Raw genomic sequence first — 14,845 nt, 5'->3', positions numbered from 1 at the left:
CTACTTTGGCGGCCTGGAATAGACCCAGATCCAGGAATCCCTCTTTTAATTTTAAGCAAGTATTAGGGTAACTTTATTTTAACCTGTACTCCTTTCCCATCAGAGACATGCCGTAAAATTGCCTAATACAAAAATTTAAACATCTATTAGCACGTACTGAATTTAATCACTTTGGTAATTTGACAGCATTTCAGTAATACATTTATAATTATGGGCTTCAAATTATAAGCAATGGACGTTGTTATCCATTATGATGTGAATTGTCATTGTTAAGGAAAAACAAGTCACCATCACCACTTGCACAGTAAATAGCAAACACTTCTACTGTGTGTACCATTTTCAGGTATTCTAATAAGCACTTTACTAATTAACTCACTCATCTTTACTACATAATGAAACTGGTATTTTTATTCTACAGCTGAGAAAGCTAAGACAAACAAGAGTTAGGCACACAGGTAAAAGTGAGGGGCCAGGATTCTAACAGCAATCTGGCTCCGGAGGCCTTGCTCTTCCAGTATGGTCTTTCTACATGTTAATTAAAAAAGCATTTGTTGTCTGTGATACTAAATTTATTATTACTAAAATTTATTATTGGGGGGGGGTGTATGAGGCCTGTTCTTTCTTGAAATGATCAATAACAAAGTCAAATGTCAAGTTTTGAGAAGATCCGTGTAACCACAGCTACTTGGAGGCTGTGTATCACTCATGTCAGGAACTCATTCTGAGTTTCAGCGTCAAGACTCCCTTTTTGATGGGGAAACTACATTAAATTTTGTAACAGAGGGTTCTATATATCACAAAGTGTCATGTTTGGTTTTAGAGTATTGAACTTAACCACCTTCCCTTGTAAAATATCACTGGTATCATGCTTCTCATGAAAGCATCACACTAGGAGAAAGGTGCTCCATCCCCCCAGGGATCCTTTTAGTTTAGTCCAGAAACATGATCATTAACTTGACACTAGCACGTTTCAAAGGGCCACATCTACATCTTTTGACACAGAGACTAGGGATCTCATGCTGTACTTTTCTTTTTTTAACTGTTTTATATAGTATAGTCATTATTCCTTCTCTCTCTCCTACAAAGCCCCTCCAGGAAAACTCATGTGCAGAAAGGCAGGCCCTTGGGTCAAAAGAGATACAAGTCTCAACACAAGAGTCTTGCCTATACAAATAACAGGTAAATTACTATACCAACAAATGTACCAAGGTGATCTCACCAAAACCCATCCTATGTAGTCTAACATCGTACCAAATTTCTTTCCAAGTGCTTCTGAATTTAAAGGGATCCCTTGCAATCCTTCAAAGATACCATTATTAGGAGATTTGTTACACTGGTAACAAGAACAGTATATTTTTAGGAGTTCTTCAAGCTAAGTAGCCCTCTACTGCTCTAATTTGTGCCTTGTATTTAAAAAAGACTTCACTTTTCATTCTGTCCTACATGCTCTACCCTGTGGCCATAAATTACAGGAAGGAAAACTGACCCTCCTGGGTTGGGAGGGAGGGGAAGGGACAAGATAAAGAACTCTACTTCTCAACACTGTATTCCCTTCCCTAAGTTTCAATTTGCCAAAATATTAAAGTCTTAAAATTTTTATTTTCTCCTTTAACTAAATATGTACAAACACCTCTATACACAGTACAAGCCCTTAAGATAAAAATAGTTTGTCCTTGAGGATCCAATTTCTCATGTCTAATCGAAGTACACAAGGATTTACTGAAATCTTTGTCACATACTCAATACTCTCGCCTGTGGAAAGGATGAATGCAAGCAAGAATACTGAAGCTTAATCACTGTATCAATGCTGCCAGCTAGAACGTCACCACCTTTCTGGTAACACACCCTGGAGATTTTAAAAAACACTTTATTTAATAAAAGTTAAACATACAAAAACTGAAATTAACACATACCCTAAAAATCACCATCTTCCATTAATAGGAAGACACTTTACTATGCATATATTTGGCTTAAACTCAACTCAGGATACTGTGATGTTCACTTATACCAACAAATGCTGACAACTTGATCTAGTTAACAAAAATTACAAACTCCTCTACATGAACATAATATACAGGGAAATTCTGGTGAGATTAATGCACAAGAAATACAATAAATTTTTAATGATGAAACATTCAGTACTCTTGTTCATTAATTTAGCCTTGGGTGGGTTTTTTTTTGTTTTTTTTTTTACAAAAATAGTATCTACACTGTATACAGGGCTATACATCAGCTTTTTGTTTTCTTATATAAACATTACATATCCAAAAAATGGTACCACTACCATAAGGGAAAGATCAACACAGGAAAAGCGCAAACATTTAAAAAAAAAAGAAGAAGAAGGGAAAAAAAACCAAAACCAAAACCAGAAAACAACAAAAAGTCCTTAGAAAAGGAAGCTGGTCCTAAACATGGTTCTTACATGAAATTAAAACTCAATGAAAAAGTTTTAAGAGCTGGATCAATTTTAGAAACAGCCTAATAAGCTTAGGAAACAAATTATTAAGGAAAAAACTCAAAACAAAGTTTGAAATTTTAATCAAATTAACCTACTTTTAGGCTTCATTAGCAACAGCTAGGTTCAAGTTGAAGGAAAAAAAAAAAGATCTCTTTAGGTTGGTGTTTTGCCTTGCTGTTCCAGTGAATTACTACAGTGTGTGGCAAGTTCAAAGCATCTGAAAATTCCAGGTTAGGACTTTACAAAAAGTACACACCATCCATTAAGTAAGGGCCTGATATTTGGAAAATCAACAATTCATCTAAGTGCTGTATTTATGCAGCATCTATCTAGAAAAGTTGCTTTAGTCAACAAACTTGGGAGGAAACTGGTAGCAGTAGCGAGAAGTTAATGAGTAGCAGTTATCAGACGCAAGCTCTTCGAGTTTCACTCTATTGAAGTCCAACAAGGACGGCAACGGCATCTTCCTTACTCATCTAACAAATAATTTACCTTTAGAAAAATATAAGGATAAAAAGGTAAATGTAAAGCCCTGCAGAGATGAAATCCAACAGTTCTTCTGATTATTGAGGCATCAAATGCCTGACATTGTATTTAGAGGTATCTTGATATTGTGTCATAGGTTTATCAGCAATTCCACAAGTTCCTACTCCAACTTTTCCGGTTACACTCTCAGGTGAAGCAAAAATACTCCTTTTTACCTAGTGGAAATGAAACAGAAACCATTCTGATTAATTTGGGGGTGAAAACCTTTCCAAAATACACTTAAGAAGTACAGTACACATAAAGGGAACTGGAATGCTCTTTTAAATAAAATCTACCAGTGATGCCCAGCATATAAAGCACGTTAACAGAGCAGGTAGGGTTCATCATACTCCCTCTAAGTGGTATGTAAGGTAGCAAACAGTTTCTCAAACTTTAGTTTATAGAAGGGAAAACAATCTAGATCTTTTGTAATTTCTCATATAAACTCTCTCACTCATAGTGTTTCTACAAGAAAGACAGTGGCTAATGGAGATACTGTGCAATAAGCCAAACAGAAGATTAAAGAGGATTTTGAATTCAAGATCCAGTTATGTATTTCTTTAAACCTATGTATCTCCTTTTTCATTTTAAAGTTATTTTAATGACAATTACACTTTTCAAATTTATGAAATACGATGAAAGGATATACTAACCTGGCCTTTTTTGTTTTTAGAATAGGCTCTGTTGTTGAACTGTTGCCATTTAACCTTCTGGTCCTCTCTTTCCTGCTCAAGTTCTTTTATTCTCTGTGCTTTTTTCAAAGCTTTCTTCTTTTTATATTCACGCTGCTGGGCAATCATTTCTTTTCTGTGTGGATATAACAGTTAATGTCAACTCTTAAGATTTAACAGATGATTTCCTTAGAGATATTTAGCAGCACAAAAAAACAAACAAACAAAAAAAAGCAAAAAAAAAAAAAAATCCATAATAAACTTAACACATCACATGAACAGAAGCACTAACACCAACACCACCAACCACCCAGTACTACTAAGAAATGTTATTTGAAATACACAGTATCCCTGGAAGCTTTCAAACCATATCTGTAATCTACTACCTACTCAAATACATTTTTTATTTATTTACTTTACATAGAGAAAGCAAGTGAGCGTGTGCAAGTGGGGGGGAGGAGCCAAGCGAGAGAGAGAAGCAGACTGCACTGAGTATGCGGAGCCTGACTTGGGATTTGATCCCAGGACCCCAAGATCATGACCTGAGCCAAAATCAAGAGTCGGTTGCTCAACTGACTGAGCCACCCAGGCATCCCCTCAAATCAAATATTTAAACTATGACTTTTTGATGATTACACTGCTTTTGTCAAGTACATTTAGAAATGAATTTTAACATTAACAGCTGTCTAAACCTTTATCCATTTCTAAATGGACAGTTACCAAGTTTAATATGCTACACTTAGAAAAGAGATGCAGAGGTGCCTAGGTGGCTCAGTCGGTTAGGTGTCTGCGGTTGGATCAGGTCATGGTCCCAGGACTGATGGAGTCCCGCACTGGGATCCCTGCTCAGCAGGGAGTCTGCTTCTCCCTCTCTCTCTCTCTGCCTGCCGCTCCCCCTGCTTGTGCTCTCCCTCGATCATTCTCTCTCTCTCGATCATTCTCTCTCTCTCGAATAAGTAAAATCTTTAAAAATTAAAAAAAAAATTGTCTCTATTTCACCTTGACAGGAGAGCACAGGAGAATAAAGGAAAATCACAGCTTAAAATTCTTAAAAACAAAAACTGGGGTTTTTCAAAAACACTCCTCTATATAGGATCAGAGCCTAAAGCTCTCTCAATAATTTCTGCTGACTTTCAGTAATTTACATACTGACTTTCTCACCAAAAGGATGAAGAACGAGGTCTTTAAAAGAGAGGCAATATGATCTAGATGCCTATGCATCATATAATCACCACTAGGAAGAAGCAAGGTTTGGGTTTTGAGTGTGGGTTTTTTTTTTTTTTTTTTTTTTTTTTTACACCGATGTCAAAGACTGAAAAAAATAGAGATGTTACAATGTTCTACAATCTGATATTCTCATCAGGATACTCAGGTGGTATAATTTTTCCAAGTTCAAATATATTTAAGTAGCAACTGAAGTTTTTTTTTTTAAGATTTTATTTATTTATTTGACAGAGATCACAAGCAGGCAGAGAGGCAGGCAGAGAGAGAAAGGAAAGGAAACAGCCTCCCTGCTGAGCAGAGAGCCCGACGTGGGGCTCGATCCCAGGACCCTGAGATTAGGACCTGAGCCGAAGGCAGAGGCTTAACCCACTGAGCCACCCAGGCGCCCCAAGTAGCAACTTAAGTTTTAAAAACCTGTGACAAATCCAAAAAAGAGAAAATTGGGGCAAATATGTGTAAGATAACCAACCATAATATTGTTAATTCTACCTCTTAAATACTATTCAAACCATACACTTCTCTCCTTCTACCGCTGCTCCCTGGGTTCAGGCCACATTACCTTACACCTGGATCACATCAGTAGCTGCCTTCCCTCTGCTGTCAGTGATTATTTGAAAGTTCAACTACGATGGCATGATATCTCCTCTATTTGAAATTCATCAGTGGCTGTCAAGCTCCTCATAATCTGGCCTTGACCTCTCTAACCTCGTCTCCTGTCAAACCACCCACTTTTTTTTTTTTTTTTTAAGATTTAATTTATTCATTTGACAGACAGAGATCACACGCAGGCAGAGAGGCAGGCAGAGAGAGAGGAGGAAGCAGGCTCCCCGCTGTGCAGAGAGCCCGACGTGGGGCTCGATCCCAGGACCCTGGGATCATGACCTGAGCCGAAGGCAGAGGCTTTAACCCACTGAGCCACCCAGGCGCCCCAAACCACCCACTTTTAAGCCCCAAGTGTTATTACCACAGGAATTTGTTTCTGTTACCTCCATGTTCTAATCTTGTTTTCTTTTTTAAAAGTTTTCTGAAAAGTTTTTTTTTTTTTTAAAGATTTATTTGACAGAGAGACAAAGAGCACAAGCAGGGGGAGAGGGAGAAGCAGACTCCCCTCTGAGCAGGGAGCCCAATGTGGGGCTTGATCCCAGGACCCTGGGATCATGACCTGAGCTAAAAGCTGATGCTTAACCGACTGAGCCACCCAGGCACCCCTGAAAGTTTTTTTTTAAAACATTTCCTAAACTCTATTCCATGTCAAGAACTGCGCTACATGTTTTATATATGTTAACATTTAATCCTTATAACCCTACAATGGAGATATTATCAACCCTGTTTTACAAATAAGGAAAAAGTTAAGCAGTTTGCCCAAGGTCATACCTTTAAATTCATTCATTACCTGGCTAACTCCTTTTCAAATCTCCATTAAAAAAATTTTTTTTAAAGATTTTATATATATATAAAGATATATATATATAAATATTATATATATAGATAGATAGATAGATACACATATCTATCTATCTATATAAAAAGAGCATGTACATGCACACATGCACGCACACACACCAGCAGGGGGAGTGGCAGAGGGAGAAGCAGGCTTCACCCTGAGCAGCGAGACCAAGGCAAGAGTTCAATCCCAGGACCCGGAGATGGTGACCTGAGCTGAAGGCAGCCGCTTCACCAACTGAGCCACCCACACACCAGATGTCATTTTCTCAGACATTTACTCTGATGACTGAAGTGCAGTTTAGGTATCTTTGCTCCCTTAAAGCACCCATTATGTTCCCCCTTCATAACTTCTGTATCAATTATTAAAGTTCTCCTTTAATTTTATGTATCGTTCTCTAGCCTATAAGCTCAATCAGGACAAGGCCCAAGCTGTGGAGTCTTCATTGTGGTAGAAACCCAACACCTGGCTCAATAAGAGGTACATAGTATCCTCTTAATAAATACACTGTATGCCTAAGTTGGCCTAGGCATATACAGACAGACAAAGTTGAGCCTATACTGCTATCTTCAAAATAATGGTAAAGAGTATTATAACCTTTTTACCTTAACCTAGCCTGCCTGGATTCTACGTCAACTATCAAAGTGGGGAAGACTATACTTAAACTGCTCAAGTCAAAACCACTTACTTTGACATGGGTTTATTGCCACTGTCCTCCTTTGCCTTCCTTCCTTCTTCTACAGGCTTGAGGTTCAACAGCGGGGTCACTTCCGCATTGCCGTAGCCAGCAAAGGTGATGGCAGCGGTGCCGTTTTCTTCATCTATCTCCTCGATCTCCGCTTCGTAACACCTGTAAAGATATCATGACTGTAAGCAGGTGAGTAAAGGTTTGGTACTCAGCCTAAAAGACTTACACTGTAGAGCTTCAACTATTACTGGGTCTTAAACGGAACGTCTGTCATCAGTTGGCTCTTTAGTAAAGGTAATATAAAAGAGTGGTTGGAATTAGCCATCTACTATGAAAAAAAGGGATCCTAATCAAAATATTGTCAAGAAAGTCCTTATAGGCCTTTTAAATGTGCTTTAGTTGGTCTCTTTGAGAAACGGTATTTTTATATGAATAATTTAAGTGTGTATGTTTCACCTAAGTCTAAGGTAGCCAACCATTTACTAAATTTTCAATTTGAGGAAAATATTAAGATTATAAGCTACCCATTCATTTTCCTCTGCTTTTATTTTTCTCCCTTCAACTGCCCCAAAATGTAATCGAAAGCTAAAAACTAAACTGTATCAGTGGTAACCATCCAAGAATCAAATTGGCTCTACAAATCATATTGGCTACATAGAAGATTAAAACAGGGTAGTTCAAACTGAATAAAAACTTCTTACCATTGTGTTTTATTATTTCATGTTATAGTTAGAGTTTTTTTCTACACTTACTGTCCATCTTCACTCCAGATTGCCATACACTTGTCTCCCACTTTCCATGAATGAGTGGGCTGGGTAGAAGCAAAACTGTCTGAACTTGCAAGAGTTTCAGAAGGTTGAGTTGACAGAAGGTCTTTGGTTAGTTCTATAACTTCCTAAGAAGAAAAAACAAAAACCGTAATATTACTTTTATAATTCACTTATCACCTACTTTCAACAGGTTTTCAGTTTTTGATGACAACAGCTCTCACACCATATACCATTTATTAAGTACACTAAACATTTTTATTTGTAATTCATTAACAATACTATGATGTAGGTACTATGATTATCCTCAAAGAGAAACTAAGATACAATATTTTATATAGTGGTGGAACTAGGATTTAAACCCATACAGTTGCCTTTCAACTTATTAACCTCAAATACTAACAAACAAGGGTAGACCTGGCCTTATACCATGCATTATTTCTTTTTTCAAAAGAAAAAAGCCCCACTCAATGTGGGGCTTGAACTCCCAGCTCTGGTATCAGGAGTCACCTGCTCTACTGACTGAGCCATCAAGGTACCCCTATCATTTAGTATTTCTAAGTACCTACTTTAGCTACATAGATCTAATATGAGAAATAGTCAATTATGAAGGACTAAACTAGGCCAAGATCACTTTTTTCTCCTATCTTGTCACATATATTTCATGCACCTGGACTGTTTTACAGGGCATTAGTATTAACTCTCTAGCCAACATGTTCTTCCCCACCCCTGTCCAAACAAAACAAAATAAAACAAAACAAAACCCAAACCTTTTGAAGCAGCCTTATTAGTAATAAAAATGTTCCTGCTCATACATATTTGTACTAAAATTCTATAGGCACATATAAAAAGCCAGTAGTCTTCCTATTCATTAATTGTAAAACTTACCCCCCCCCGTCTATGTAAGTAAATTACCAGGTTAGATTTTAAATATTCTATAAAGCACGTTAGCACAGCTTCATTTAGAAGGGAAAAATAAAATAAATGTAACACACAGGGAGGCAATACCTTCCTGTGTGGCAAGTACTTTTTCTGTTTCAGGCTTATACTTACTGGCTTTGTTAAAGGGTGTTCGGTAGGGTTGGTTAAAAAACTTTAATAGCATGAACTGATAAAACTGTGCTACCTATTTACTATATTTTACTCTGATGAAGACCTATGTAATGCAGCTCCGTATCTGATTTATTTTAAAAACTTGCTTACCTGCGCCCACAGTTGCATATAAAATACCTTAATACATCACACTGTGTTTTAGGAGAAAATGTAGCAAAGTTAAACTCTATACTGAGTTTCTTATGGCTCCCATTGAAGTTTTATAATGGTAGTTTTGGTTCAGTAACCAAGAAATTACATATTAGCTTTCTCCTAAAGATTCTAGATCTTCATGGCTATTTTTGAAAAACTAATATTGAGCCTTCGAAAGAAAAAGAAAAAAGGAATATTAATAAGCCCTTGGGAGAAAGGCCATTTTTGTGAATTAAAAAACTAAAAAACTAGACTAACTCAGATTTGAGTTAAAAACTCAGTAGAGTAGTATCTTTAATGAGATTTTATTAGGTGCCAAAGAGCCATTTAAATATCTTTTTATTAGACAATCCTTTGCAATAAAGCAAAGAACTTCCACATAAACACATAAATAGATCACGTACTATACAAAAAAGGAGAGTAAATTATCCAGTCTTGTTTTTAGTCAACCACTATTAGGGCCAAGAATCTAGTAAGAATCTAGTAAGCCTGACTCAAGAGCCCATATAAACCCTATCATTAAACATTTAACTAAAGCACAAACATGATTTCTATATTTGTAGGTCTCAGATTTAAAACTCTACCTCTCTTAGCATAGAGCATCTTGCCATTTTATTTTCACAAGGAAATACATTTTAACCAAAGGGTCCTGAAAAGCTGTGCATGTTAAAATTTTCAGAGGCCTGCACTGAAGTGACACTTTTAAAAAACCGAAAGCATTTATCTCTAATAGTCCTTTCATTTTGCCATGTTTCATAAACCCCTCCCAACAAACTATGAAGACCCTTCTCAATGTTTTCTTTACATGTGCATACGGACCAAAGTATTAGAGAAACTATTTTATGTATGAGGGGGTTCTTAAAGGTACATACCATTAATTACTTTTCCTCCCCCAAGTCTGAGTTCTGAAACTGCTCCTTCATCGACAGATGGGCAGCAGTTACAGTAATCGGCAATTCCAGGAAGCATCAGATGTTGTGATCTACATATCAGCAGGTCAAAGGGTGCACTCAAGCACTCTGCTTACTGAAGGAAGGCGTTTCGGGGATGCAGAGAGCCACTGTAATATATGAGACAAGTGACTTGACCCCTGCCTCCTTTAGAACCAGTTTATTCAGCAAAACAGCCTAATAAATTGACTATTTTTGTGATTATCACAGACTGCCTGGGGAGCTAGTCAGGTAGCTAGCCTAGATCTTACTATATCCACTTTTTTAGGTGAAAAAAGGCAATTAGGACTTCAGCAGATTAATGTGCTGCCTGCTGTGTTAACTTTATTCTATATGAAAGACAGTACATAGAAAAATAAACATAGACGCCTTACTGGCAAAATGAAGTCACTGAAAAAATGCAGAAAAGCATTTTGTTATAAATGAAAGGGCAAACAAATTCGTAACCAGGGTAAAGACATTCCACTAAAGGAACACAAAACAAAGGAGGCCACAAACTCAGTCATCAGTCTGAACAAGTATTCAGCAAATATAAAAGGCAGAATTAAATATCAAAGGCATGAGGTATATACCCCAGAAAACAGAGAAAAGATAAAACGGAAAAATATTTTTTAAAAATCCATGATAAAACAAGAAGCTCTAACTGTAATCAATGGAGACAACAATTGGTAGATGGAAGCAGATATCCAACACTTTTCAAAACGTTATCTAATCTTTAATGATGCCTTCTATCTTTGAGTAATTTTCAGTTCAAAAAAGACCTGTATCTAGCAAACAGACATGGAAAATTTGTTTTCATGACGAAATAAGAGGAAAAGAAACTGTGATCAAGACTGGTCAGGAAAAACATTCTGTATTATTATCTGAAGTTTCAGAACTTAGCTTCTAAATCTGTGCTATCCAATATGGTAGTCACAAGTGGCTACTTAAAAAAAATTAAAAATTCAGTTCTTCAGCTACCCCAGCCATATTTCAAACATTCAGTAGTCCCTACTAGCTACGGGACAACAGAGTAGATATAATACATTTTCATCACAAGACAAAGTTCTACTGGACAGTGCTGTTCTAAATGGTTGTAGAAAAGATGATACTTCACAGATCAATGACCACCAGGTCATTATTAACTGAACCCTAAGAAGGACATTTATGTGCTTACTACAATACCTCCACTAAAGATCATGTCACAGTAAGGCAATTCTGCCTAGTCTCTTGACAGTTTATTCCAGAAATATTAAAAGAAAAAAAAACCCTCACAATGTTTTAATCTTCACTCCCAACTTCCCCTCTACCAGTTCCATACATATCCTTCTTCCAACTGCCCAGGAAGCAATATACCTAGTATCAACAATGTTTTATTTTCTTCAAAGAAAAAAAAGACTGCTTTTAAGCTAGTAGAAGAAGATGCATGCCAGAATTTCTCTTTGAGGTAAACAGAAAATTGGTCTGGGAGTGGGAGAAATTGCTCCCCAAACATCTTTTTAGTATTGGCTAGCACTCTCAAATTCACTGGCCTGACTTCTACATACTGAAGAGGGGTCCTGGTTTTCTGTGTTTTCAAAAATTACATACTATTGCAATTTCAGGCAAGTTTATCCTAATTTCACAATTTGAACCTGAAAATACTCATTTTAATTATGCCCAGATAAACTCTTTCAAAGTCCTGTATCTGGATCCTATTTCAAATAAGTCTCATTTATTTGCAGTTCTAGTAACTCTAAAATATTAATTTTATTGGGCAAGAGGATGATAAAGGGAGGGAAAGGATTTAGATAAAGATGATTCTAGTTTGGTACTGAATCAGTAAAGAAAAATCACCAAATCAAAACACATTTTAAAACTTTCAAAAAATCAGGTTCAAAAATCTTAAGTTCTCAAATTTATTAAAATGAAATGATACATATGTATAGATATACAGTATTTTTATTAATCAACCTTGTGTTCTGAAAAGCAACAGACATGTACTATATGGTTTTATGCTTGTTTTGAAACCCCAAGTGCAGGTTTTAAAAAGGCAAGTTTCATACCTACTGAATTTTCCCATGACAAACAAAACAAATTAAGATATTTCCACACCCATTCAATTTAACTTCAACAAGTGTCAGCAACTACAATGTAAAATCTAGCCTTAAATTCAAATATTACGTAACATGTATGCAGAAAACAAGTATCTCTTTAGATATCTTTATGTATTTTTAATACAAGGTGTTTACCTGCTAGCTTTGAAACACACACACACACACACACACACACACTCCATGATTTTTCAAAGAACCTTGTGACATTAAAAAGACTCTTAACCAGGTTATATTTTTCTCATTGTTTTCATCATTTATAAAATGCTTCTACATTTGTTTTTTTCTAATACCAGTATAGGTAACATTTAATTCCATGTGTTTTCTTTTAGCTACTTCTCAGATTTCCTTTGCCAGATCTTTAAAAATAAAAGCACTCTCCATTGTAAAATTATATGTACCTCTTCTCTAGGTTTGACAGAGACTTAATTCAAATATTTTTAAAAATTGTGTGAACATACAAGATTTACATAAGAACAATGCTTTACTCATTCTGATGCATACAACTGAGGAAGCAACCCTACCACTGCGAGCCATGCACCCTGTGCACATACACACGCATGTGCACATACACATGCACACACGGGAGGAAAGGAGAAGAAACACTCCCCTCCAAATGGTGCTTTGGCTTCTAAGCAATAAATCATTTGAAAAACAGAGAAATACTTTTTCCAAGCGATGTAACTATTAGTGTCCTCTTATACTTACTTGTAAATCTTTCTTTAATTTTAGCAAATCTTCATTTTCTCCGTTTCCGGACAACGCAGCTTCGACTTGCTGGAGTTGAGCTTTGTAGCTTGCCAGCTGCTTTGCTAGATCCTCTGACATCTGGGGGAAAATAAAAAGGGTAAGACCAGGAAAACAACCAAAAACACCATAAAAAAATAATTTCCTGTCTGCCTGACTTAATCCTTACCAGTTTTGCTCCCAACTCCTTAATATAATTCATTGCTGCAACTTAACTCATTACCATTACCTTTACTCTTAGTTCTGAGGAAAGCTGTGAGTCAAATCCAAGCTTCAAGGGAATGGATTCCGCAGATTATAAACTTTTTTTGGGTTTCTGTGTGGAATTTATCGGACAACAACTAAGACAAAAGGGAAAAGGAGAATTTCTAATCTTCTTTAAACTCCTGTAACACGGAAGACACTGTATTTGGCTCAATTAACAAGGTTACATCTTCGCCGGGAAAAATTCTTAAAAAGCACTAACCTGCTGGAAAAAATCGAGATTTAAGAAGAAAATATCTCTAAACCCTAACGCAGACTTCCAAAACAAAATATATATGACTTTTGGACTAACCACATAGATGATAATCTCTACATGAACTATTAATTGGTAAGTGTGCTCAGAAGCTCTTCTCCAGAGCAAAAATGTTTCACCGGGTCACTTAAAATACTGCCGATGCAGCGTCTTCATTAAAGAAAACGGCACAACCGCTGGCCGGTTTAGGCATTCTAAGGAGCGTGCCTTTCACCCAACCTGCCTCATTCTTTTCCGGAAAATAAGATATACCGGAATCCTTTCTCGGTTTGTCCAGACCACACGCGGGGGTTCCGAGGGCCCTTCTCTGTCTTACAAGTCCCGTCCAACCACAGCCTGGAATTTGGAAGGGCTCCAAAGGGGCTCGAGTTAAGCCAGGCACCCAACACCTCCAAGCCCGCCACAACCAGACCTCGGAATTCAAACACAAGCTCCAGAGAAACGGAAAACAAACGGAGCCTCCGGACCCCGGCAGCGTCGGAGCCTCACACCCCCAAACGCGCGCCGCAGGGAACCGCCGGGGCTTCCTCAGGCGGCCTCCCCATCCCTACCCCACCCGACCGGTTTCCCGGCTTAGCCCCGGTCGTCGCCACCGTACAGAGGTCCTGGCCGCGTTCGGGGCCCCTCAGGGCCCAGCTCTGGGGGGCAGAAGAGGCCGGGCCCCTAAGACTCTTGCCGGCGCCCAGGCCTCTCCAACGCGGCCGGCTCCTCGGCCTCAGGCCTCGGCTTCAACTAGGGAGAGGACGAGGCCCCGAGGCCCTGCTCTCGCCCTCGCCGGCTTCGTTACCTTGTGTGGGGCTGGGGGCAGGGCGACAGGAAGGGGTCGGGGCAAATGAGCCCAGTAGTGGCGGCGGCAACAGCGGCAGCAGCTGCAGTAGGAAAAATCTCCGCGGTAACAACAAGGCGACTCTGTCCGAAATGGGAGAACTTGGCCGGCGATGGGGGGGGGAGGGGAAGAAAGCCGGGCACTGGAAGGAGGAAAAGACAGAAGCGAGTCAAGTCTCGCGAGAGGTTAAAAGCCTCGCGAGACGTCGTCCTACCCACGTGATTCCTCGCTGTCGCTGCGCGGCCCACCCTTGCGTTAGGGACGCGGAGTGGGCGGAGCTTCCTAGAAAGGAAATGGCGTAGCTGGGTTGCGCCAGGCGCCGGATGTAGGTTTGTGTTATCCCGATTTCGGATGTGAGTGCAGAGTCCTTGACTTCTTTGGGAGTGGGTGTTGTTGGGCCCTTCGTGAAGTTCTCAGCGGAGTAACCGCATTTTCCTTCTAAGACTAGCGGTGCTGGGAGGTGGGAGGAACGGAGTTTTAAAGCAGCGAGCATACTAGCGGTTGGTTCCCAAGATGTGGTTCCCGCAACTCCTGTATCACCATCGCGCGGTAACTTATTACAAGTGCAGATTCTCCCCTCCCACTCCAGACCTCCTGACTCAAACTCGAGGTGGCTCAGCAGCCTGGTTTAACACGCGCCGCAGGTGATACCAATATCTGCTCAAGTTTTAGAGCCATCGCTTTATATAGTAAGAGAAGACTTAGTAGCAA

The 14,845-nt window shown here is 38.6% G+C and overlaps 2 protein-coding genes across 3 annotated transcripts in view; one reads left to right on the top strand and one right to left on the bottom strand.

The window, feature by feature from the left end:
• Positions 1-1,849: 1,849 nt before the first annotated feature.
• On the bottom strand, positions 1,850-14,232 carry SMNDC1 (survival motor neuron domain containing 1). 2 transcript variants are annotated; one of them, XM_004763871.3, is made up of 6 exons: positions 14,096-14,232; positions 12,753-12,872; positions 7,763-7,905; positions 7,011-7,172; positions 3,637-3,790; positions 1,850-3,159 (listed from the first exon to the last, which is right to left on the bottom strand). In XM_004763871.3, exons 2-6 carry the CDS (start codon positions 12,870-12,872, stop codon positions 3,022-3,024), a joined length of 717 nt encoding a protein of 238 aa, XP_004763928.1. In that variant the 5' UTR covers positions 14,096-14,232; the 3' UTR covers positions 1,850-3,021. The 2 variants fall into 2 exon arrangements, with proteins under 2 accessions (XP_004763928.1, XP_004763929.1); XM_004763872.3 differs by lacking the exon at positions 14,096-14,232 and adding an exon at positions 9,895-10,082 and having other exon boundaries at positions 12,753-12,878.
• The window catches only part of LOC106006978, a 33,837-nt gene continuing 32,441 nt past the window's right edge, over positions 13,450-14,845 (top strand). Inside the window, exons 1-2 of the mRNA XM_045069002.1 lie at positions 13,450-13,456; positions 13,508-14,487. Of these exons, the coding sequence (XP_044924937.1) occupies positions 13,450-13,456; positions 13,508-14,436 (936 nt within the window). The 3' untranslated portion in view covers positions 14,437-14,487. The remainder of the gene's footprint in view (positions 13,457-13,507; positions 14,488-14,845) is intronic.

This window comes from Mustela putorius, unplaced genomic scaffold (genome assembly GCF_011764305.1).
Source record: "Mustela putorius furo isolate JIRA1106 unplaced genomic scaffold, ASM1176430v1.1 tig00003909_pilon_pilon_pilon, whole genome shotgun sequence".
Taxonomy (NCBI): domain Eukaryota; kingdom Metazoa; phylum Chordata; class Mammalia; order Carnivora; family Mustelidae; genus Mustela; species Mustela putorius.
The sequence above is the reverse complement of the archived record's forward strand: the minus strand, read 5'-3'. Positions and strand labels throughout refer to the sequence as shown.